The sequence below is a fragment of the Humulus lupulus genome, chromosome 7 (assembly GCF_963169125.1).
Source record: "Humulus lupulus chromosome 7, drHumLupu1.1, whole genome shotgun sequence".
NCBI lineage: Eukaryota > Viridiplantae > Streptophyta > Magnoliopsida > Rosales > Cannabaceae > Humulus > Humulus lupulus.
In genome coordinates, this window is record NC_084799.1 from 206,181,535 (window position 1) to 206,206,828 (window position 25,294).

At 30.1% G+C, this 25,294-nt stretch overlaps 2 protein-coding genes across 2 annotated transcripts; both read right to left on the reverse strand.

Annotated features, from left to right (window-relative positions):
- Positions 1 to 10,600: 10,600 nt before the first annotated feature.
- Positions 10,601 to 13,271, reverse strand: LOC133789247 (TMV resistance protein N-like). Its single transcript, XM_062227014.1, has 2 exons — positions 12,071 to 13,271; positions 10,601 to 10,826 (listed from the first exon to the last, which is right to left on the reverse strand). The coding sequence occupies exons 1-2, from the start codon at positions 12,809 to 12,811 to the stop codon at positions 10,767 to 10,769; spliced, it is 801 nt and encodes a 266-aa protein (XP_062082998.1). The 5' UTR covers positions 12,812 to 13,271; the 3' UTR covers positions 10,601 to 10,766.
- A 1,946-nt stretch (positions 13,272 to 15,217) lies between these two features.
- Positions 15,218 to 15,673, reverse strand: LOC133792654 (TMV resistance protein N-like). The gene has a single exon (XM_062230561.1). It carries the CDS (start codon positions 15,671 to 15,673, stop codon positions 15,218 to 15,220), a length of 456 nt encoding a protein of 151 aa, XP_062086545.1.
- Positions 15,674 to 25,294: the final 9,621 nt, after the last annotated feature.

The following is a 25,294-nucleotide window of genomic DNA, read 5'->3' on the forward strand; positions in this document are numbered from 1 at the left end:
TCAAGCGCTCTCATCAAAGTTATCACTATTTCCCTCAATCAACCATTTGAACTGTAAGTGTTTCTATACTTGGCTTAAAATTCTCACTCTTATTTTCCAATAAGTTCCTTTCACTTCAAATTTTTTTTTCAATATAGTCCCTTACTTTGGGTAGGATTGGGCCTAATAGAGATTGATGATAGGCCAAAAACACAATATTAGACTTGGTTACAAGCAAAGTGCGTAAGAAATGGGTAGATTTTTGGGTTTTGAAAGGGTATGGCGTATGATTAAGCATCTAGATTGCTTGTTTATGCATAAGAATTTTAAGGGTTTTTTAGGTTCAATTCTGGGTAGCTTAAGGGCTACAAGTCCCTGAGTGGTTTTGCATTAAACTGCCTTCGAAAAAAAGTGGTGGAGCTGACACCCGAATCCCGAAGTATCAGGGGATTTCCTAAGTTTATAGTGCGTGGCTTAGGACTGCGCGTGGAAACACGCGTTGGTACTAGGATATAACTTAGCTTGCATAGATTTTGGATTAAATAAACCGCATTCAAACCCTTGGGTCAATCGTACCTTTTTCGTCGTAGCTAGGATTTGTTTTTGGTCGCTACTAATTATATCGCTTTGTCGTCAGATGAGCTAGATCATGGCCCATTCAAAAATAAGGGCAAGAAAATCGCGTCCGAAACTCCTATTCCCCACTTCGACCCAGTGGTGGACAGGGAGATCGTATTAGATCCTGATGCCTTTTATGAGGTCGAGCATATCGTGCCTTGAATAATGACCCAAGGCAAGGAAAATAAGATTTTGCTGAGCCATGGGATTGAGATGGCCTCGTTGCACGATCTTTGCTAAAGGGAGAGCGGAGCTATGCCCCATTTCAGGATGACTTCAGGGCATGGAGTGATGAGCACCTAAAAGCATGTGCTTTCCTCCCTCTGGACCAGTACTTTGTAGACTTTTTAAACTAAGCCGAACTGGCTCCATTCCAGTTCCCCCCAAACTCATATTGACTTTTGGAGGGGCTAAAGTATTAATTTTTGAAGCATGAGTGCGAAGTCCCTACCCCGGCCGATATTATGTACTTCTTCTGCCTCAAGGCCAAACTTGAGCAGAAGGGGTGAGGTGATGGTTTTTACTACCTCACTCGATTTCCCAGCTCGACCTCAAGCATCGACCTCCCCAGCCACCCAAATGACTATAAAGTTCAATTCTTTATGTTAAATGGGTTCAAGAACTGCACTCACTGGTACTTTAATCGTTCTCGTAAGTTTCCTAACTTTTCGAATTTCATACATGAATACCTTTCTTATTGAGTTTAACCCTTCTAATTGAGTTGCATCTTTGTACAACTATATCCAAGAGGGCAAGGTGATCTAAGACCCTTGGAGGTCAGTACGAGACACTGTCTCGTATTCCTCCAAAGGAGAAGGATTTCTGAGCAGTAATGAACGATGCTACCATTGTGGCCTGTAATTTGATATGTAAAGATCAAAAGCTGGCTATCAGAGCCCGAGGGTCACCCCCCGAGCTCCCTCCTCCTCAAGAAGTTGTCCTCGCCGTTGAAGACAGCGAGGAGGAAGAAGAGGTGGCGTGACTAGTGTGCAAGAGAGGAGTTCTTAAGGATGGGTAGCATCCTGACCTAGACCGAGCTAACTCCGGGGCAGCAGCCGACATTTCTGGTTAAAGTAACCCCTATTGAGAATTAAACTAGGCTACAACCAGTTTTAGGTTAATCCGTTTTAAGCTTCGCTTGCTCGTGAGTCGTTACCCAGTTGACCCGGACCTGAACACAACTCTCCTCCAATGTGTGGATCATCTGGTGGTATGCTACAACCATAGCTACCCCAGATGCGCTGTTGCAATAGACAATACCTTCCACTTTAGGTCCACCATTTTTTAGGAGTATGGTACGAATCTTAGGACATGGCCTTCCCTATCCAAGGCATATTTTCCTCCGATTTTAGGCAACCTGTAGATGATTCTAGCTCAGAAGAAGAGCCTAAACCCCATAGGACCCAGGGCGTAATAATATTAGAGTCCACCCCTCCCCCGATAGTCCAAGAGTTAGAGATTTTACCTAGTCTGGTTAATGACCCTAAGCCGATCATAATAGTTTCCTCCTATATATCGGAGGGTAGAGTTCTTGCTTTGTTCTTTTTCTTGCATTATCTTGGTTAATTATTTTTGCATCTGAATCCTCAGCTCATTCCTTTGCACGTGAAAAGATGGATTTGCAGGGTGCCTTGGGTTTGAAAGGTTCCTTTAAGGCTGGTGGGGTCGGAGATGGACCTATTAGTAAAAGGGCTAGGATATCAAAGAAAAATTCTTCCAAGTCCGGACTTCCATCGAATCTCCTATGAAAGATAAAGGTGCTAGCCCGCTCAGAAGCAGCAACAAACTCAACCCGTAGCTCCGGTAACAATCGTTACCATTCTAGAGGTTCCTCCTCCTCCCCCTCGACATGCATCTGCTCTGGTCCCTCAGGTTATTCAGGGCAAAGCCCCCTCCGTTCAAATCCCCTCTGGTTAGATCCCGGTAAAACCACTCAAGCTGGCCAGGATCCCAGAAGCAGTCCGAGGGACTGTTTACGAGATGGCGAGCCATATGGTTGGCCACACATATAGAGCCAATGTTAAGGACCTGAGGGCTATGGAGGAGCGTACTTCTGAAGATGTTCTTGAGTCCACCATGAAAATGAACGTCACTGTGAGTCACTTTCATTCCCCCTATAGTACTTCTCTTTTTTTTTTCCCACGAACTATACTTCACCTGTGATTTCCCTTTGTAGTCTATCCTGTCTCAACTCCACGGTATTTCTTGATATCGAGCTAGGAGGGAGGAGTCCAAGTTGCCCTAGCCGACTCCCAAGAGAACGAGTGAATTTCCAAGAACACCATGGCCACTGCCCAGGATAATGAGCAAATTTCCAAGGCCGCCCTGGCTGCCTCCCAAGAGAACGAACAGATTTCCAAAGAACAGGTCATGGAGGTGAGCCAACGATGGGACCAACTGCAGAGCGGAATTGATAACCTCAAAAATAAACTTGATGAGGTTGACATGATTAAGAATAAGGTATCTGAGGTCTAGGCTAAAGCCAAGGAGGAGACTGAAAAAGCGAGGCTGGAGATTGCAGACTCAATGAATGCTTTGGAGGAGATGCTCTATCGGTGCTGGACTTTCTACCAGAATGGAGAGTTTTCCTTCATGGAGCTGGAGTTTTGGGGACCTTATCTTACCAGGTTTAAGAATCACTTCTCACAAAAGCCTTCTGAGATCATTGATGAGAATGGAACTGTTGACGGCGATGGTTAGGATGTGACATATATATATATATTTATAATGTTTGGTGCTATTAAATATGAATATATGTATATTTATATACGTGATTATAAGTAATAAAAAATATATAACATCTTTTCTTTTTAAATATAATTAATGAAAATTTTAATAAAAATTAAGATCATGTATTATATATATGGGTACCACTATAGTAATGATTGTTTTTAATCACTACTTATAGGTACTTTAGTATTTTTGGAACATTGATAAATTGCAAATATATTTATTTTTACATGACAGTGTATAATATAGTTACAAGAGATTTCCTACAAATTTTTAAGAAATTATGAATAATTTAAAATACTATAATTAAAATTCAAACAGAATGTTGGACACATACTTATTTGATATTTATCTATTAAATTAAATATATATAAAAAATCAGCTGACATATGTTATAATACGGCAAAAATGATTGATAAACAAAACAACTATTTAAGAGGATTAATTATTAATAGTCTTTATTGTATTTAAGAGAAAATATAATTATCTTTGAAAATTAATTATCAATAAAACGCAGTGAAAAAATAGTAATATCTAAATAAATAATGGCAAATGGAAACAATAAAAAGCAATAAAAATAATTATCTAAGTGCGAATAATAAAACAAAGAATCTTTAATCAAGTTTGTATATATATGTTAGTTAGAATAATTATAAAAAATATATATATATAAAAACTTGTCATTGGCCTTTAAAATTAATCAAAGACACGAATAAAAACAAAAAAAAGATAAAAATAAAAAGTAATAAGAAATCTTTGAAGTAATAAGGAAGATTCAAAGTTATATATAATATACTATAAATAAATATAGGTGAGGTTAGTTTTTTTTTTTTAAATAGTAGATTATGGTGTTTAAAATACAAAATATATAAATGTTTTTTAAATTAAATATGTATATGAAAAGGACAAATGCAAAGGCTGAAATTTGTTGTATTATAATTAGAAGAATTATTCTGAGCAATATTGTCCACCGGTGCTTAATTATTGAGTTAATAGTCAATAATATTTTATTTAAAGTACGTAGCAACATATTTGATTTCTTGTGTGAATTAAGGTTTGATTAAATAATATTTTAATTGTATGAGAGATCTATCATCATATTTCGAACTAATATATTTGATATTTGTTCTTTTAAAATTAATGTTGGTATATGTACTGTTGACAGCGTTTTTGGCCAACGACGTGAGAACGTAAAAAACGATAAAACCTACAAGAAAAAATAAACGACACAAACGATTTTATAGTGGTTAAGCCCCAATGTGATGGTAATAGCCTAATCCACTTAGAGTTATGATTATATATCTACACTCAAGATCAGATGAACCTGAATCAACTGAGTTTCTTCAGTGTAGATTCTCAGAATACAAGAATTCTCTCAAATATAAGCACTCTCTCTCTAGAAAATTCAGATCAAAAGTTCAATATTCCAAAAAGTCCCATTTATGACGCCATAAGCCTTGTATTTATAGGCCTAGGATCGTACATATGATATCCCCCATAATCGGGATATTTTATTATTCTCATTATATTTAAATTACAGCAATATTCAAAATGTAACAGTACACCAAATTTGTGGGATAAATGAGAGATTCCCGCGTATGCCAAGACCGATTCGACATACACTTAGCTGGGCAGACATGCACTTGACTGGTCGGACATGGTCATGACCAATCGGCCAAGTTCATGTCTGGTCGGACAAAGTCATGCCTGGGCAGGCAAGGTCATTCCTGGGCAAACAAAGTCATGCCTGGGCAAACAAACACATGACTGGTCGGACAAGGTCATGCCTGGTCGGTCATGACACTTCTCAAACCAGTCAAAATTCTTTATCGGTCTACTGGGTTACTCCTAAGCCAGGTCACCTTACCATTCCGTACCACTTGTCATTTCTATCACCACATCATCATTTTCAAATTTTGGGGATAAGATGTACATATAAACACATTAGATGTTATTTGTTGTTTATATGAATACTGTTGGTCATATTTTGTCTATATATAATTATAAACTATTTAAAAAAGATAGGTGTATCAAGAGAAATTTGTATCTATTAATGAATAAGAACTAATTAGTTGTATCTCTATAATTCTCTAATAACTTAACAGTCAAGGAAAAAAATAATACATAAAAAGTGAATAAAAATGCAAAATATTTTAAAATTATTCACTTGCACGTTTACAACTCTCTCTCTTTCTGAACAAATAAATGCAAAATTATTATATTTTTTTAACGTTTTCTTATTTGCACAGAAATACAAAATCTAGAAAATACATAAGAATAGGGAATCTAGAATTTTTGTTTTCTACTAAATAATGTATAGAAGACAAAAATTTGCAAAACAATAATAAGTGTATTAGTCTCAAATTAATTATAATAAGTGGAGTCATATTTTTTTTTTCGAAGGTGAACAATAATTTAATTGTTTTTTTCCTTTCATTTTTTACACTTTGCACGTTTTTGGATTTTGATGCTACCCCATAATTATACCTATTGTATATTTATGCCACCTCATGGCCACATCATATCACCAGATAATGCTAAATTTTATGATATTATATAATTAATATGGTGTTTATAACAACAATAGTGATAAGATGTATTTAACCAAACATAAATAATAAAAAAAATAAGTAGAATGAAATGAGGAGCAAAGAGAAGAAATAACACAAAAAAACAAAAGATAAAGACTACACTAATGAAAAAGTAACAAATCATATATAATAATTATATTTTTTTTAAATAAATACAGAGAATATTCTTTCACTAAGGAATATTCTAGGCTATATTGAATATCACGGCTTCTATATATTACTATAGATTATATACTAGTGAATGGCTCGTGCCTGGCACGAGCAACCCCTTAATATTGTTATTATTTCTCTAGTATTTTACTTTTTGTCAGAAGACTAAAAGTGATTTAAAAATAAATAAGTAGATAAATATATTTTTGTTTTGAATTCTTATAAGTGAAGAAAGTAAATAATAATATAAACAAATAGTTCATAATTAATAAACTTTTTCTCTTGGGCTTGAAAATTGAATTGACTGTGTTACTTATTGAATTTAAGATATTTATTATTATTATTATTATTATTATTATTATTATGTATTTTGCCACTCCTCTGATTTTATGATACACATACAATAACATACATATCCAGCAAAAATTAATACACATACATAGTTTTAATAATATAAAAACAATTAAATTAAAAGAAAAAGAAAACAATAACAGGTAAATAAAATGAATGATCACATTTGCCTTAAAAAAATAATCATAAAATACTATTTCTTCTTTATTATTTTCAAAATAATTCTATAAAGTTGTAATATATTTGTTTATAATTAATATGAAACTAATATATTTTTTTTTACAAATAGTATGATTTTAATTAAAATAATCCTAATTAAAATTACGTTTGGTGGATATCTTTTTATAATTTTGCTAGATATTGTAATATGATATTTTTAAAAATATGAAATATGATAGTAAATAATTAAATGACATATATCATTTCATAATGTTATTTTTTTTTAAATTATGACATATAGAGTACAAATTTTATTTTTTAAATTTAAAAAGAAAATATTATAAAAAAAATAATATGATATTTTTTAAAATATATAATATGATATTAACTAATATATATCATATTATAATAATGTTAATATTCATTTAAATGATGAAAATAGAACACATTTTAATTACTTAATTTTTAAAAAATACTATTAAAAAATAATTATCAATACAAAATAATAGAAGAAAGGGAATAAAAATAATAATGAAAAATAGAGATATTCGAATAAATTTTACTGAGTAATTAATTTAAGAAAAAACCAAAGTATACAATGATAGTATAAAAAATTTACATAATGGATGATGGTTCTCTAGAAGGAAAAAAAAACTTAGACAAAACAAAAAAATGTAACAAAAAATATAACAAGTAAATAATTTTAATAATAAAATATAAGTGTTAAATTTTTATTTATTTAGTAAAAGATAAAATAATGTAATACATAGTGTCTATACGTGTGATAATTTTAGGATTAAAGAAATATAAAAATAAATTGAAAGGAAAAAACAAAATAAGAAAAAAAATAAAAAAGATGGATGACCGTTTATGTGATCCACACACCATCATACGTGTGACTTTCATATGCATTAAACCACATTGCCTTCGTATATATTAATATTCAATAAATAATGATAGTCTTTTATTATATTACTATATAAATGCAATGGACTTAATACAATATAATCATACATATTAAATTTATATATATAGATACTATATTGTATATTGTGCATATACAATTATGAATGAACATCATCTAATTAGTGTGAGCAACCATGAACATATAATGTTGTAAGAGACTTCAGCTTGCAAATGGTGGTTGGAAGGCACTTGAGATTTTTGCAGTAGATGAAGTTGAACTCACGAAGCACAACAAGATTCTCTATTGGATATGGCACCTCTCTTCAATCCCTGTTTCATCTAAATCAAGCTTCTCTAGACACTCCTCAGGCTCCAACTTTTTTGGATCGCTTTTCAATTCTGAGCAATCACACATATATAATTTTGTAAGAGACTTGAGCTTACAAATGGTGAATGGAAGACACTTGAGATTTTTACAATTGCACAGGTTTAGCTCATCAAGCACAACAAGATTCTCTATTGTCGATGGCATCACTTCAATCCCACTTCCATTTAACCAAAGTTTCTCTAGCTTCTCCATAGGCTCCAAGATTTCTGGAAAACTTTTCAATTGTGAGCACTTTCCAAGATCTTGTCTCACAAGAGACTTCAACTTACATATGCTAGTTGGGAGGCTTTCAAGCTCTATACAACTATTCATGTATAAAATATGGAGACAAGGTAGACACTCAAAGGATGATGAATCCACTTGTTGTATTGATGTTCTACTCAAATCTAGTCCTTTTATATTTTTTGGAAGCTTGGGAAACTTTTCAATGGATTTACATCCAAACATATCTAGGTATTCCAATGACTCCAAATTACAAATACTAGTTGGAAGATTCTTGATCCATTTACAATTACAGAGATCAAGCACAAGAAGATTTTTGAGATTGCCAATCGAGGAATGCAATTCTTTTATTGCAGTTGAACGCAAACATATGAATTTTATATTACCAGACATCACTGAAAGACTTCTGAGGTTGAAGCACCCTTTGAGATCAAGCAAGCAACTATAGGCCCCGTCTGTCCACATATAGTCCACTAGGGATGGGATTATATTCCTGGGCATAACATAACATTTCACATCCTAGTGAATCCTTCTATGCTCAGCATGCGCCTCATCATACACCTTATGATTTATAAATTGTAGCATTAAACAATTATATTTGTGCATGACTTCAGATTCTTTCTCTGCATTATCAAGAATGTTGTGAAACCTTAACGGGGGAAGGTCAACTAAACTTGTACAACCATGGAGGCGCAGCATTTGAAGATTCGCTTTAGAGAGATTTGGAAAACAAGTCAAATTCTGAGTGAGAAAGATTGACATATTTCAAGTTGTTAACATCATGCATGCATATATATTGCACGTGACAAAAAGAAAACAGATATTAAATCAAGATCATCAATCAATATATAAATATTAAATCCTACCGGTGGGGGTATCAGTATTCTCGATCTTTGAACAGTTTTTGGCGCGATTTTTTTTATGACCGTGTATATTGTAACTATTTAGAGCATTGGCATGATTTTTAGAAAATTCTGAATAATTTACATGTCAAAAACTAAGTTCAAACATATTACACAGGTGACTAATTTATTTTATGTGCGTGGAAAAAAACGGTACTGTAAACTATTCAGAATTTTCTGAAATTTTGCAGGATGCTCTAAACAATTACAATATACACAGTCATAAAAAAATTGCGCTGAAAACTGTTTATGAGTCGAGAACTGAAGAACCCCACCGGTAGAACTTAAAGTGAAGCCTCTATAAAAAACATGCTCCATCGATAAAATTTATATAAAAGTATAAAATTATTTTACATACCTGAGTTTCATTCCATAGTTTCTTAAGTTGGCTTCGAACCATACTAAGATGAACAAGATTATGCGGTGTGAAATTTGACCCTAAAGATTCCAAAGGGTAGTAGTACCATTCCAAGAATCTAAGCTTATCGGAAAAAGTGCCATCAAGACCACGAGGGAATTCAAATCCAATTTGCGAATTTTTCTTCAGTAGTTTAAGCAATCTTAAACATGGTACTTTTTTAAAGGTTGAAGGGTCCAAGTTTATCACCTCTGTAAATTGTACTCTATCGCCAAGGTTGAAGGATTTACTCAAATTGCCTCGTACTCTATCGCCACCATCAACTTGATATACTCCTTCAATTGTGGTAGTAGCCTAAGAATTGAAAATTTCAATTAAATTAGATGCCCATACATACATTTTGTTTTCAATTTATGTAACACATAATTTCTTATGTCAAAATTAGATTTTTTTTTCAAATAGTTTAATAGTGGTACATATATTCATTTTATTTACTTTTCGGTTTATTATATTGATAAGAATGAAATTACGAATATAGTGTTGTTATTTGACACCTTAAGGTGTCCAACACCACATTAGGTAGCATCTCATGATTGGTTAATGATACTCTATAATATTTATTAAATTCAAATGTGTGGCACTCGATATTAGATTGCACCAATAACATAATATCATCTCCTTGTGGTGTTGGGCACCAATCACTACAAAAAATAAGTCTTTTAGCTACTAATATATTAGTAGCAAATAATATCTTTTTGGTAGCTAATATAGTTTTTGCTACTAAAATTTTTTGGTAGCTAGTTCGTAGCTAATACCCCGTCGCTAAAAGTATTTTGCTACCAAAAAAATTAGTAGCAAGTGCTCTTTATTTGCTACTAATTTTTTGTAGCAATACATATTATATTTAGTAGCAAAATACTTAGATTTTGCATCACTAATTTTGTTTTTGCTACCACAAAATGGTAGCAAATGTTTTAATCGAGTAATTAACATAATGATTAATTAGTAATATGATTTTGATGGTATATTAATTGGTAGCAATATATTTTAAAATTGGTAGTTAAAAAAATATTTTCTACTAGCAAATTGACAAATATTTTATTTGGTAATTTGTATTGTATTTTTTCTTTGTTCTTTTTGCAATTAATTAATTATAATTATTCAATAATTTTAATGTAAATAAAATATCATGAAAAATATCAAAATAAATATAAACTTATGATAAATATATATTGTATACATTACATTGATGACGAAAACAAAGAAGGTTAGATTAAGTAAAAATATTACAACTTTACAAGATACAAAATTCATATACAAGATGCAAGGATTTCTGGATTAATTAATAAAAGAAATTAAAAAATCGTGTAATGCATAGTGGCTTTCCTCCAAATTCAAGTGTAGAACATCAGCTATTTAATCTTCAATCTACCAGCTAACACTATAAACATCTTCAATCTTTCGCGCCAATTCTGTACAAAGGGAAAAATATATAATTATGATGAATTATCAATGAAATAACTGAACATTCATACATTTTCGAGTAAGACATTGCAGAGAGAAGAAATATATAACTATAAGAGAGAGAGATATATGTTGCTAGTAGATGAATTATATGAGAGAGAGATGCGACATTGCTAGATTCCTTTGCTTCAATGTCAAGAATGATAAGTATTTAATTCTTTATATATGCATATATATACATATATTTATATATTGATGATATATTCTATAAATAGGAGCAGTTTCTAGAGAGTGATTATTAGTGGTGAGACAGAGTGTGGGAGACAGAGTAGTGGGTAGTTTTTCAAGATAGTGAAAAATAGTATAAGTTATATAACTTAAATTTATATATTGATAGTAAACTATATTGAATATTATATTTATTATACGTGTTAATAATTTTATAAGTATATATTATTATACATAATTTTAAATAATTATAACTATATGGATGTATAATTATAATTATTATGTCATTAAACAAATTTTTACATATATTTTAAGCAGAAGTATGATTTATTAAGTTATTATTAAGTAGTGTATTATATGTGTATACTTTTAGCTATTAATAATTTAGTAGCATAATATTGTGGTTCAAATATTATTTTTGCTACAAATAAATAATTAGTAGCAAAAAATTTCAATAATTTAACAAAAATAAATTTTACTTTTTGCTACTAAAAGATTAGTAGCTAAACAATGTATGTTTTGCTACCAAAACAAAATAGTAGCAAATAATATATAAAGTTGTGAATTTTATATTTTGGCGCCAATAGATTTAGCTACCAAAAGAAAATGGGTAGCTAAATTTAGTAAATAGCTACTAATAATTTTGGTAGTAGAAATATTTGGTCTTATATTTTTATATTTTGTAACTAAATTATTTTGCTACCATAATTCAATAGCAAAATATAATTAATTGCTACCAATGAAAACAGTACTTCATCTTATAAATAAAAATTCCAATAATTGACTACAAATCTAAACTATTTACTAAAGTTCTAACTGATAGAGAAAATAAATAAATTAATTCAAGAAAATTAAGTGATGTTAAAATTAAGATATATAGAGGTAATAAATGATATTATTAGATGAAGTCTGAACTGATAGAGATAATAATGAAATTAAGGGTAACTTATTTAAGAGAATACGTACGAAATAATTCACGCATATATATATATATATATATATATATATATTAATTAGTGCTTACCTTATCATTCTTCAAGACGTGGCAAATATCTTTAGACATCAATAATCTACTATGATTTTGCAAATGATTACGACCTAACCCACGAGCAATGGACTGGCCCATTTCATGTAACAAATCATGCACTTGAAGGACTAGCCCATGAGCAAATGTGCTTTTAGATATAGTTATCAAACACTTGTCAACAAGAACTCCAATAACAGCATCAAAAGAACCACGACCACCCAATTTATCTTTCACAAAATCTTTGTCCTGACCTCGAAAGAAACATGCTATAACAAGAAATATGCTCTTCTCTTTTTCTTCCAGTCCATCAAAACTTACTTTTAGTACCTTTTGTACTCCTTGATCGGGTTCTACTTGTTTCAGCTTACTCAACAAGCTTTGCCCTTCATTCATACTCTTTAAATAAAGATCAGAACCCAAGACTTTAAGAGCAATTGGAAGACCTTTAGCATAGTCTACAAACTTTCTTGAAAATTCTCTCTCCTTTTCTTCAACATTTTCCCTTTTGAAAGCATGCAACAAGAAGAGTTGAAGAGCTTCTTCTTCATTTAGTCTCTGTAAGTCGTATATGTTTTCGTTGCCTCTAACAATATTTCGAAGTAGTTGTTTATCTCTGCTTGTTATGATAACTTTACTTTCAGAGTTTAACCAATCACGTTCATCTTTAAGCAAAGCTTCATAATGTTCCAAGCAATCCACATCATCAAGAACTAACAGCAACTTTTTCTGACTTAGCATTTTCTTTTTTGCATCATCGAAATCTCCATTTTCTTCCTTTGATAGTCTTTTGACAAAATCTTGTGCCAAATGATTTGATCCATTTTTTTCGATTTGTTCTCGAACATCTTTTAAAATGCACCCATGATCAAATTGATGACGAGATCGTTCGAATACAACTTCAGCTAGGGTGGTCTTACCCAGCCCGCCCGTGCCAAAAATTCCTACCTTGGAAGCATTTGCTAACAATTTGTCGAGATCTTTAATGCGCTTATCGATTCCAACTAAGCCTTTCTTTAAATAATCAATTGGTGAATGAAGAGTTTCCAATTTCTCTCTAATATGTTTGACAATTTCGTCAACTAACTCAGCATCATTCCTAGATTATATTATATTAATTATAGTTAAAATACACGCTATAATAAAAATTAATGCAGTAATAGTAAAGGTATATTATATATGCAATAAATTAAAATTCCTAAATAATTTATATAAATTGGTACACTAATACAAAATATTATAATTGGTGGGGTACTGTCGAAAAAATTTGAGAGAGAACTTGAAGACTTTGTTGAAAACTAATGATAATATGGGAGATAATATGATGGAAGAGACTTTTCTAAAGAACTCAACTTGTGTTTTTGGCTTGATACAAAATTGTGGAACTACATCCTAATTTACAAAACTCTATGGACTTTTATAGAAACACAATTAAGTTATTAGCTAGTAGAGTATTCTAGATAATTCTCATCTACTAAATGAGAGTTTTAGAATACTAAAAACTCAACAACCTCTAGTAAATACATGAACATTCTAGAAACTCTAGCAAATACATGAAGACTTTGTTGAAAACTAATGTTAATATGGGAAATAATATTATGATGGAAGAGGTTTTTTTATAGAACTTAACTTGAGTTTTGGCTTAATACAAAATGGTGGGACTACATCTCTATTTATAGGATGGATTTTTCTAAAAACACAATTAAATTATTAGCTAGTAGATTAATCTAGACAATTCTCATTTACTAAGAAATGAAAGTTCTAAAATACTAAAGACTCAAACTCTTATAAATATATGAACATTTTAGAAACTTTAAAAAATACATAAAAGACACTAGAAGCTCTAGTAAATACATAAAAAATCTAAAATCAAGTTTAATAGTTCAACAAGTACATTTAAATGAAAAGATGAAATATTTACGAGTTTTGTTGAAAATCAATATACATATAGGACAATTCTTTTATAAGGGCTTCACTTTAAGCCCTACCGGTGGAGTTCTCAATGTTACTCGACTCGTGAACAGTTTTCGGCGCAAATTTTTTTATGACCGTATATATTGTAGCTATTTAGAACATCATGCAAATTTTCAAAAAATTCCAAATAGTTTACAGTACCGAAAACTAGATTCAAACATGTTGTTTTCCACATGCATAAAAAAAATTAATCACGCGTGCAACATGTTTGAACCTAGTTTTCGGTATTGTAAAATATTAAGAATTTTCTGAAAATCGCGCCGAAACTTTAAATAGCTACAATATACACTGTCATACAAAAAATCGTGTCAAAAACTGTTTATAGGTCGATAACCCTAAGAGTCCAATTCTCCCCCTATATATATACTAGATACAAACAACGTGTAATATGCACGTTTTGCTTAGTTTTATTTATAAAATTTATTAATTATTTTTATTAAATTTATATTAATGTCATATAAATTTTAAATAAATATCCTATTTTAATTAAATAATTTATTTATTTTTGTTCAAATTTATGTTTGTTCTAGGTTTTGAATTTGAGGGTGACAACAAGAGATTGTATATTATACATTTAATATAATGTTAAATATTATATGTGGATTTTAAATTTAAATTTTTTGCTAATTTTTTTTAAAGCAATTTGTTACTAATTAACAATAAATTATATTATATGTTTAATATGATATTTTAATAAGTATATTTAAGTTTAATTAAGTTTTATTTAAGTTAAAAAATGTATAATTTTATTATTTTTAAATAATTATTATTGTAAAATATCTAAAAAAATATTTTATTTTAATTTTTGTAATTATTTATTTATTTTATTTATTATTTTAAAATAATTATCTTTATAAATATCTCAAAAATATTATATTTTAATTATTTATTTTATTTAAATTTAATTAGTATTTACAATTTAACGTTTAATATAAAAATATTTTGTTAAATATAAAAATATTATGTTAAATTTAATATTAAAAAAATAAAAAACTATTAAAACTAAAAAAATTCGATATTGCAGAACACTTTTTATATAAAATAGATATAAATATATACATATAATAGAATTGAATTTAGAGAGAACCTGTAGATCTTTTCTGAAAATCCAGAAAGATTAGCTGCTTCAGTTAGAGCACTCCTCCATTTTCGTGTTTTGGTATCAGGAAAACGCTATTCAAGTTCCACAAACGCATCTGCATAACTTTTCTTCTGTGTGCGCACATTAGCTGGATCAACATTATAAAACACAGGCAGAACATTTTGCATCTTCTCTTTCTTACATTGGATAATATGCTCAAGCTCATCCAAGCACCACGACGAAGTCGCATAATTTGTCGAGAAAATAACTATAGAGAATTTGGAGTCCTCAATGGCATCCAAAAGAGCTTTGGAAATCTCTCCTCCTCTCTCAAGTTTATCGTCGATGTACGTTTCAATCCCTCTTTCCTTGAGTGCTCTCTCAAGATGACTAGTAATAGTTTTGCGGGTATCTTCTCCTCTGAAACTGATAAAAACATCGTATAAGTACTTCTTCTGACGCTGATCATCATCTGCATCCATACTTGGCTTCAAAGAGAGGTCAACATGATTAATATTTGGGTGGGGATCAGACACATCTTCATTCATTTTTGCACTATAATATAGTTCCTTTTTTCATCACAACAAATTGGATGGGAGATAAATTAGAGGGATTATAAAGAGCTTAAGAGATGTTTCTTGGTTTGAAAAGTAGAGAGTATTTAGTGCACGTTATTGACTGAAAAAGTATTTTACTTTTCTTTTCTTTTCTTTTCCACGAACCTTCCATGAGTAATGACCATATGCATTGTATTTTACCCTTTATTTTAAATATATACCCTATATATGTTCTTTAATTTTTCAACAAAGTAACCCTCACTTTAGTGGAAATTTTTTTGGTAGGCCTTCAAAAAGAGTTCTAATGGTAGGTCTTTTTTGTGTTATCAATTTTTGAACCGTTTTTAGTATGATTTTTTTTATGACCGTGTATATTGTAGTTATATAGAGCATTCTGCAACTTTTCAAAAAATTCCAAATAATTTACAGTGTCGAAAACTAAGTTCAAACATGATATTTTCCACGCGCATAAAAAAATTAGTCACGCGAGCAACAACCTGTTTTTATACTAGTTTTCGGCACTGTAAATTATTCGGAATTTTCTGAAAATTTGCATGATGCTCTAAACAACTACAATATATATGGTCATAAAAAAAATTGTGCCGAAAACTATTCACGGGTTGATAACACAAAAAAGCCCTACCAATAAGACTCTTTTTGATGTCCTTACCATAGAATTATCCCACTTTATTTTACCAGTTATTATATTTTGAAAGTAGTGAAATATTTTTTTGAAATTCTGTACCCAAATGCAGTTTGTGCCAGAGCGTAAGGCATGTGATGACTATTGACTATAAATATTATTTTTAATATGAATACTTATTTGGGTTGTTTGGTAAAATTTTTGTTTTTGAATTTTTTAAACACAAAAATATAAATATATTTGGTAACTATTTTTGTTTTTTGTATTTAAAAATAAAAAATAATAAATGCGTTTGATAAATTTTATTTTTATTTTTTGTTTAACAATATAAGGTGTAGATTTGAAGAATAAAAAAAAATTAAAAACTGTTTAAAAAATTTTGAAAGTGAAAAAATTCTATTTTTAAAATTTAATAAATTTTAATTAAAATTTAAAAAAATAATAAATAAAAATAAAGTTACCAAATATATTTTATGTTTAATTTTTAAATTTTTAATTAATTAAATAAAAAAACTATTTTTTTAAGTGTTACCAAACAACTCCATTATTTTTTCTCAATTTTTCTTTTTCAAATTGTTAGGTTTTAGAACTGTATTTACTAGTAAAGTAGTGTTTGAAAAATCTGACTGGAAAATGGTTTTTTTTCTCTCTTTTCCTGTTAAACATTTCTACGAAACTTCAGAACTTGCGAAGTAGTACAATTATTACTGAGAGTGAAATTACAAAGAAAAATTGTCAATTAAAACAGCAGTACTCCATAGAAATAGCAGGAGAAGTCCAATTAGGACAAAAATTTGGTGAATTTTTCTAAAGTTGTCAATCAAAACAGTAGAACTCCATAGACTTTAACCTAATTGTAAGGCTCACGGCTAAAGTGGGTCTTGGTATTTGGTAGAAGACCAAGACTTCTGCAAGATTAAAGTCACAGCAACATTCACCAATTTGTTTTGTCAAAAGTTTTTTTGTTCATTTTTTAGTCAAAATTTTATTAAATTTATTTGATTTAAATAATATTTAAAATTTTAAAAAAATAAATATTGATCTTTTTTATTTTATTTTAAACAGTGGACATCTCATTTTTGTTAATTAATAAAAAAGTAATAACTTTATAAACATATAACATTAGTTTATTTAAATAACTAATACTAAGCAACAACAGAAAATTTCGAATAGTTTACATTATCGAAACCTAGGTTCAAACATGTTGTTTTCTACGCGCATAAAAAAAATTAGTCACGCATGCAACAACATATTTAAACATAGTTTTTGATATTGTAAACTATTCGAAATTTTCTGAAAATTTGCAGGATGCTCTAAATTGCTATAATATACACGCTCATAAAAAAAATCGCATCGAAAACTGTTCACGGGTTGTAAACACTGAGAGCCTTACCGGTATGGTTTAAAGTGAAACCCTTATAGGAGAATTCCCCTATATATTCTTTAATTTTTCAACAAAGTAACCCTCAATTTTATTTTACCAGTTATTATTTTTTGAAAGTAGTGAAATATTTTTTTTGAAGGGTTTATATTTTTTTGGACTCTATGTTTTTTCTCATTATCTGTTTGGACCCTGTGTTTTGACAAATTATTTTTTGGACCCTATGTTTTGTAAAATAGTTAAAATAGAACCCTAAACCCGATTTTGGTCAATGTTTTTTCAACTAAAATCACAAATGATTTACCAAACTAATAATTGAGAACAAAAATAAAATCATAATGCTTAAAAACTGTGTTGTTATATTTAATTTTTTCTTCATCAAAATTGAGTTTATGGTTCTATTTTAATCATTTTATAAAACATAAGGTCTAAAAAGTAATTTATCAAAATACATAATCCAAATAAGTAATATGACAAAACACAGTGTCCAAAAATATATAAATCATTTTTTGAAATTGGAAGTATTGAAAGTTTACTTGACACAACTAATTAATAAGCAGTAGAAATTCTGTACCCAAATGCAGTCTGTGCCAGAGCGTAAGGCAAGTGATGACTATTATTTTATACGAATATACTTATTATTTTTTCTCAATTTTTCTTTTTCAAATTGTTAGATTGAAAATATTTCTACCATTAATGTGGTGTTTGAAAATGGAACTACTAGAAATATAGGCTTTTACTTCGGTTTTTATAGTGAGCATACAAAAAAACGAAGTAAAAACATGTTCAAACTCTTTTACTTCGCTTTTGAAAATGGAGCCCTGAAAAAAATTACATACTACTTCGCTTTTTAAAAAAAACGAAGTGAAAAATTCATAGTGAAGAGGGTTGTGTTTGGTTGCACAAGCCCGTGACTTATGTTTAGAGATAATAAAAATGCAAAAAAAAATGGCCAAGCCAAACGTGGCCCTTATGTACATTTCACTTCGGTTTTTACTTAAAAACCGAAGTTAAAGGGTTTTATAACCCTTTTTTAACACCCGAACGGTCATCTCCCTCAAGCCCTACTCTCTCCTCTGTGCAAAAAAACCTCCAAAAACCTCCATTAACAACCGTGAGCCAAGACCCATTTTCATTCTCCACACCCTTTTTTTTTTCTTTATTTCTTGCTGCTTTTCTACACTATAAACCGAAATATAGTCCAAAAATATGTTTTTTCTTGTTTTTTAGAGAAAAAAAAAAGCATTTGGCCGTGGGTATTTTCTCCATTGTCTTTTGGTGTTTCTTGCCGTATTTTGACCGGAGTTTTACCATTGCAAGGGGATTTTGAGCTTCAAAACAGGTTTAGATTACTAAAATATGGTTTTGATGATAATTTTTTATTTTTCTATGTTTTTTTTTAATTTTTTTTATTATTCCGAATTTTATAATTAATATAATTAATATTTTGTTAACTTTTATAATTATTTGTTTATTTTGTTAGATTAAATAATGTGATAAAAATTAGGTTTATTATAAATATATATATGTATATTAGTGAATTTTAGAAATTGTGACAATAGATAAATTTGTTTTTTAAATATTTGAAAATAAATAAATTGCTTGAAGATGATCAAATTGTTGTTCATTAGTTTCATTAACTAGTTTGGATTTTTTTTTATTATTTGGTTTGATAATTAATTATGTAGTTTACTAATTATGTAATGTTTTAGTAGGGTCGTTGATTGAGTGGTGAACATTGTTGTTCATTTTGGGTGCATTGAAGAGTAATATTGAAGGTTAGTTATTTTTTTTATTTATATTACTACAAGATTTATGTATAAAGATAAGACAAATGTAATCATGCATATTAGAATTAGTGAAAGTTTTTTTTGAAAATTAGTGAAGTAGGCTCTGGGAAATTTGCGTGCTGTGGTGATATAAGGATGGATTGATTTATGCTTGATTATTGTGTTTGTTTGTGTTGTTGTTATAGGAAATTTTGAAATTGTGGTATGCTATAGAAACAGAGGATACTCTGCCGAATTTTTTAAAAATTTTATAAGACTAGAACCTAATAATGATGGATTCATCTATGTTTGATTATTGTGTTTGTTTTAATTGGTTTTATAAGTAATTATGAAATTACGATATGCTATAGAAACAGAGGATACTCTGCCGAATTTTTAAAAAAAAATTATAAGACTAGAACCTAATAATGATGGATTCATCTATGCTTGATTATTGTGTTTGTTTGTATTGATTTTATAGGTAATTATGAAATTACGGTATGCTATAGAAACAGAGGATACTCTGTCGAATTTTTTAAATTACGGTAATTATGAAATTACGGTATACTAATAATTGCTTAAAAACTTATTGTTACTTATTTTTTGTAAGCTTTGCAGGCAGCACAACGTGAAAGAGCTCTCAAATATACTTTTGTTAATTTTCTTTTTTAAATAGTGCATATTATAAGGTTTCTTCCAATGAATTACTCGGCAATTCTACAAAGATATTCAATGTTGCATGTCCAAGACAACCACAAAGTCATGAATGTAGTTTTTATGTGTTGAAGTACATTAGAGATCTTGTACGGGCATCAAATGCAATAGAAACCCTAAAAGAAAAAGTAAGTTCATTTTTTATAACTTATTTTGGTATTGATAATCTATAAAATTAATTTATATTTATTAATTTTACAGCTTGGTTGGAAGACGCAATATTGTGAGATTACAGACCTCTTGCCAATCCAACACGAATGGTTAGGTCAATTGATGACATACATTTATCAGTAAGCCTATTTTGTTTATAAGTTCGTTTAGTTGTAAGTATAGTTTTTTGTAAATGTATTAATGTTAAGGCTAGTTATCTTACTTAAGTACTTGTGTTTTATATGTTCATGTATAACATTTTTAATTCATAAAAGTTATCATTTTTTCATTCAAAAAAAATTCTTAACCAATTTCACTTGTAAAAATATATATAATTGTAAATTCATATAATTAAATTGTTGAAAAAGAATTAGGCCAAAAAATATATATATTAATTAGACCATTTAAATAAAATTAGGCCAAAATATATATATATATAAATAGAAATCGTCTATTTAAAAATAATCAGAAATATATATTAAATAAAAAGGCGGGCACATTCTACTTCGGTTTTTACTAAGAACCGAAGTAGAAAGGGGACTTTCAACTTCAGTTTTTACTAAGAACCGAAGTAGAATGTCCCCTTTCTACTTCGGTTCTTAGTAAAAACCGAAGTTGAAAGTCCCCTTTCTACTTCGGTTCTTAGTAAAAACCGAAGTTGAAAGTAGCTCTTTTACTTCGGTTTTACCTAAGAACCGAAGTAGAAAGTGCCAAGGATGCTCGCGTATATTCACTTTCTACTTCGGTAATTATGTAAAAACCGAAGTAGAAAGTGGAGATTCTACTTCGGTTTTTAACTAGTTTTTACTTCGCTCTGAACTACTACGGTTGCGAATTTTAGCGAAAACCGAAATAAATCAAGTTTAAAAGACGAAGTAAAAGCCCATTTTCCTTGTTGTGTGGTTTTTTTTCTTTCTTTTCCTGCTAACCATTTCTACGAAACTTCGAAGAACTTGCGAAGTAGTACAATTAATACTGATAGCGAAATTACAAAGAAAAGTAGTCCATAGAACTAGCAGGAGAAATCTATTCACTATTCAAGAAAATATAAAACTATGTTTACTTATTTATATGATGATGTTGACCATATACAATAGGACCCCATTAGCTAGATATGAGCTGGGTTTGGTCCATTATATTGCGCTAGCTGTAGAATATATATCATAATTTTTCTAAGATGATTAGTATTAATATGTAGTGTATTAAAACTTAAACCTAATCTAATGTGCCTTCGAGAGTCAATAACACTCATAGTAGAATAAGTCAAATAAATAATGAGCTAAAATAGCATAGAAACTTATAGAAAAATCAAAAAACAATCATTCATTAGATGAATTAAAATGCATATGTATTTTATATATCTATTATTTAATAGCTACATCTTGCTACAAATGTATTTTATATATGTATTTTTTTTATTAATCGTTTACTCCTCTCTCATCTCTTTCTTATATTATATGTTTTTTTGCTTTTATGAATAAAAATTATTAAAAATATAAAATATTTAAATGATGTATAAAAAAAAATAGAAACTCTAATTATATGATGTAATATAAAATGTTGAGGTAAAATAAAAATGTACATTTTTTGTTAGATGTTTTAAAAATAGAGTAGAAAAGCTAACGTGAGTGCTCTAAAATTCTTCTCTATAATAATTAATGTTTAATAACTAAGTTACAATAACATAAGCCTTTACCTACAAAAAAATACCTCTTCCTCAAACATAATTAATTAGTGTACTCAAGAAAGAAACTAGTTCTAATAAAAGTGGCTGCCCGTAGATGTAGATTAGAGTTCTCTATTTTTTACTCTAATTCGAACCACATAAATCTTGGAGTTGTTTTTGTTCTGGTTACTGCTTTGATTTCTTGTGGTTTTCTAATTGTGTTTGTGACTGTTACTTTGGATCTTGAAGTGTTTGTGCTTGTTGTTGTGATCTCTGGTCTTCACCCCTTTCCATGGTGAAACTTTAAGGAAGACATAATCGCTCACTTAGAACTCTACGTTCCTTCGCTTCAGGTCTAAATAACTCTTATGTCTACTCTGAGACGCGAGCATCCGAGCTCTAATATTTTCAGTAGCTTCATTGGTCCTTTGAACTGCCTCATGACCCAATTATTTCCTTTCACCCATCTCGTCCCAGTGAATGAGTGATCTACACTTCCTACCATATAGCATCTCATAAGGTGTCACTCCAATAATCGTCTGATAGCTATTAATGTAGGAAAACTATATCAAAGGAAAGTACTTACTCCAAGACCCTTCAAAGTCCAAAACACATGCTCTCAGCATGTCCTCCAATATCTGTATAGCCCTCTCAGATTGACCATCAATCTGAAGATGAAAAGTTGTGCTGAACTTCAGCTGTGTGCCTATTGCCTTCTCTAAACCTTCCCAAAACTTAGAAGTAAAGATATGGTCCCTATCTGACACGACAGACCTCAGAGTCTCATGAAGGCGAACTATCTCTCTCACATAGAGATCTGCATATTGGTCAACTGTATAATTTGTCATCACTGATAGAAAGTGAGCTGACTTCGAATACTAGTCCACAATGACCCAGATTGAATCTTGTTAGCACACTATACTGGGTAACCCCACCACGAAATCCACTATGATGTCCTACCATTTTCACTCTGGGATACCCAAAGGCTGTAATAGCCCCGCTAGTCTCTGCCTTGACCTATTGACAAGTCAGGCACTTTGCTACATAATAAGTCACGTCCCTCTTCATCCCAGATCACCAATATAAAGCTTTCAAGTCTTGGTACATCTTCGTGGTGCCAAAATGTAGAGAATAAGAGGTAGTGTGAGATTCATCCATAATCTCCCATCTAATCTCAGTGTCAATTGGAATACAAATCTCATCTTTGTACTACAATAAGCTCATATCTAACACTGTAAAGTTCAATTAAAGCATAAATGACTATCCCAGGATATAGGGAAACTTCCTCGTGAACTTTACAATGGACCACTGTGGCAGTTAATAAAGATTTATTATGATTTATTAGTTTATTTATTTAACTTATAATCGACATATTTCCAAAACCAAATATATTGTCAACATAGAGATGATAGGCCTATGTTAATTATGCATACTCCTTTAATTCAAAAAGAAAAAAAAAACATTGGAAAATTTAAAAAACGAAATCATGTCTACTTCTTTTCACCTATGTATAGTTTGAAGGAAGTTTTTCACGCTAATGAAGATTAGAACCAGTAGTCAATAATTGTCGTTCTTTCTTTGTAACTTTATCAAAAGGCTTATATAATTTTAGTAGTGAGTCTAGTGTTTAGTAGGGTCATATTACCTTATCTAACTTTTTTTCCCTCTTTATGAGAATCTTATTGTGACAGTCAGTATCCTGTGATCCGTAAGGAGAAAGATCGAGTAAAATTGTGCAATCTCACATTGACTGGGGAAGGTCAAGTATGATTATTCTAAGACTGTATAGGTATGAGACTACACAGTTGAAGAGGGCTAAAATGAATTGATGGGTACTACCTATGCCAACAAGATGCATATTCTTTTCGGTAGCCCATCACTTGAGAACTCCAAAGTTAAGCTTGTTTGACCTAGAGCAATCTTATGATGGGTGACCTCCTGGGAAGTTTTCACAGGAAGTGTGCGAGTAAGGACAAAGCACTTTGGAAAGACTCGTGTTGGTTTGCAGGGACAGTCGTCATTCCAAGAACCAGCCAATGTGACAAGATGTGTTACACCTATTACCTTTCTTATTATTTTTTTTAAATTAAAGTTATCTTATCTTCTTTTTCTACATCTTCATCATCATCTAATATGACACAAAATTTTCCTAAAGTTCTAATTACCAAGATTAAACTAATTTCAGGGCCTTCTTATGTGGTACGTAGTCTATATTTTAAATTAGTATATCATTATATAATCATAAATTATATATTGTACAATTATTAAGGAATCATGAAGTTTTGTTCATTTTGCTAATGTGAGTATGGCTAGGATCTCATATATGTTTTAGAGAGGATGTGTTGCTTATTTTTGTCTCTTTTATTAATTGACATCTTTCTTTGAAAGAATCTAATGGTTTTTGTACTTTGGCCCACAAAAAAAGAGGTCTCTAGCTCAGCAAAATATGAAACCGAAATGACATTTTTTAATTTTTGCCTTGCTTTAAAGATTTTGAATTTTTTATTGGAAAATTATAGACAACATATATAGGGAGATTAATTATCATGGGGATGGAGAATTGATCATAGTTGGCCTTGTGAAAAACGAGAGAAGGAAAGTGTAATAAGTAATGTTGCTTTTACCAAAGATGACAATGGGAAATTAATTGTATTATTTTATAGATTTAATTAAAGTTGGGTTGCTTCTTATTAAACGAAATGATGATTTATTTCAATTTGAATTCAAACTTTAAAAACATACTATAGTTTTATTTAGGACAAAAAACCACTCAGGCCCCAACTTTTACTGAGAGTTATTATTTGCCTCATAATATGATATATGGCTAAGAAACCAAATTTTCCTTCTTCTTTTTCTAAAGAAAAACAGTTTTCAACTATAATTTTTTTAATAATTATAAATATTATATATATATGGATGTCCATAATAAGATTCTGTAAAAAGTTACAAACATAGTTAGTAGATCCAGAATCAATAATCCAAACAGATTTATCATTCTCTAAAACACATATTTCTAAGATAAATGAACTATAATCATTTCATTTGTTTTTCGCTGCTAGAAATTTGGGGCAATCCTATTTTCAATGTCCATTCTCATTGCAGTGAAAACACTTACCTTTACCTTTCTTATTCTTCTTTTTCTTCCCCTCAGGCGTCTGTGCACTCGTCTTTGTAGCCTTTGCAGGCCTAGGGTTGGAATTTTGTCCACCTATCCTCTTGTTTCCAGCTTTCGAAGATGAAGTTACATTAGCTTCCGCCTTAGTTGGATCAGCAGCAGTAGCAGTCTTCT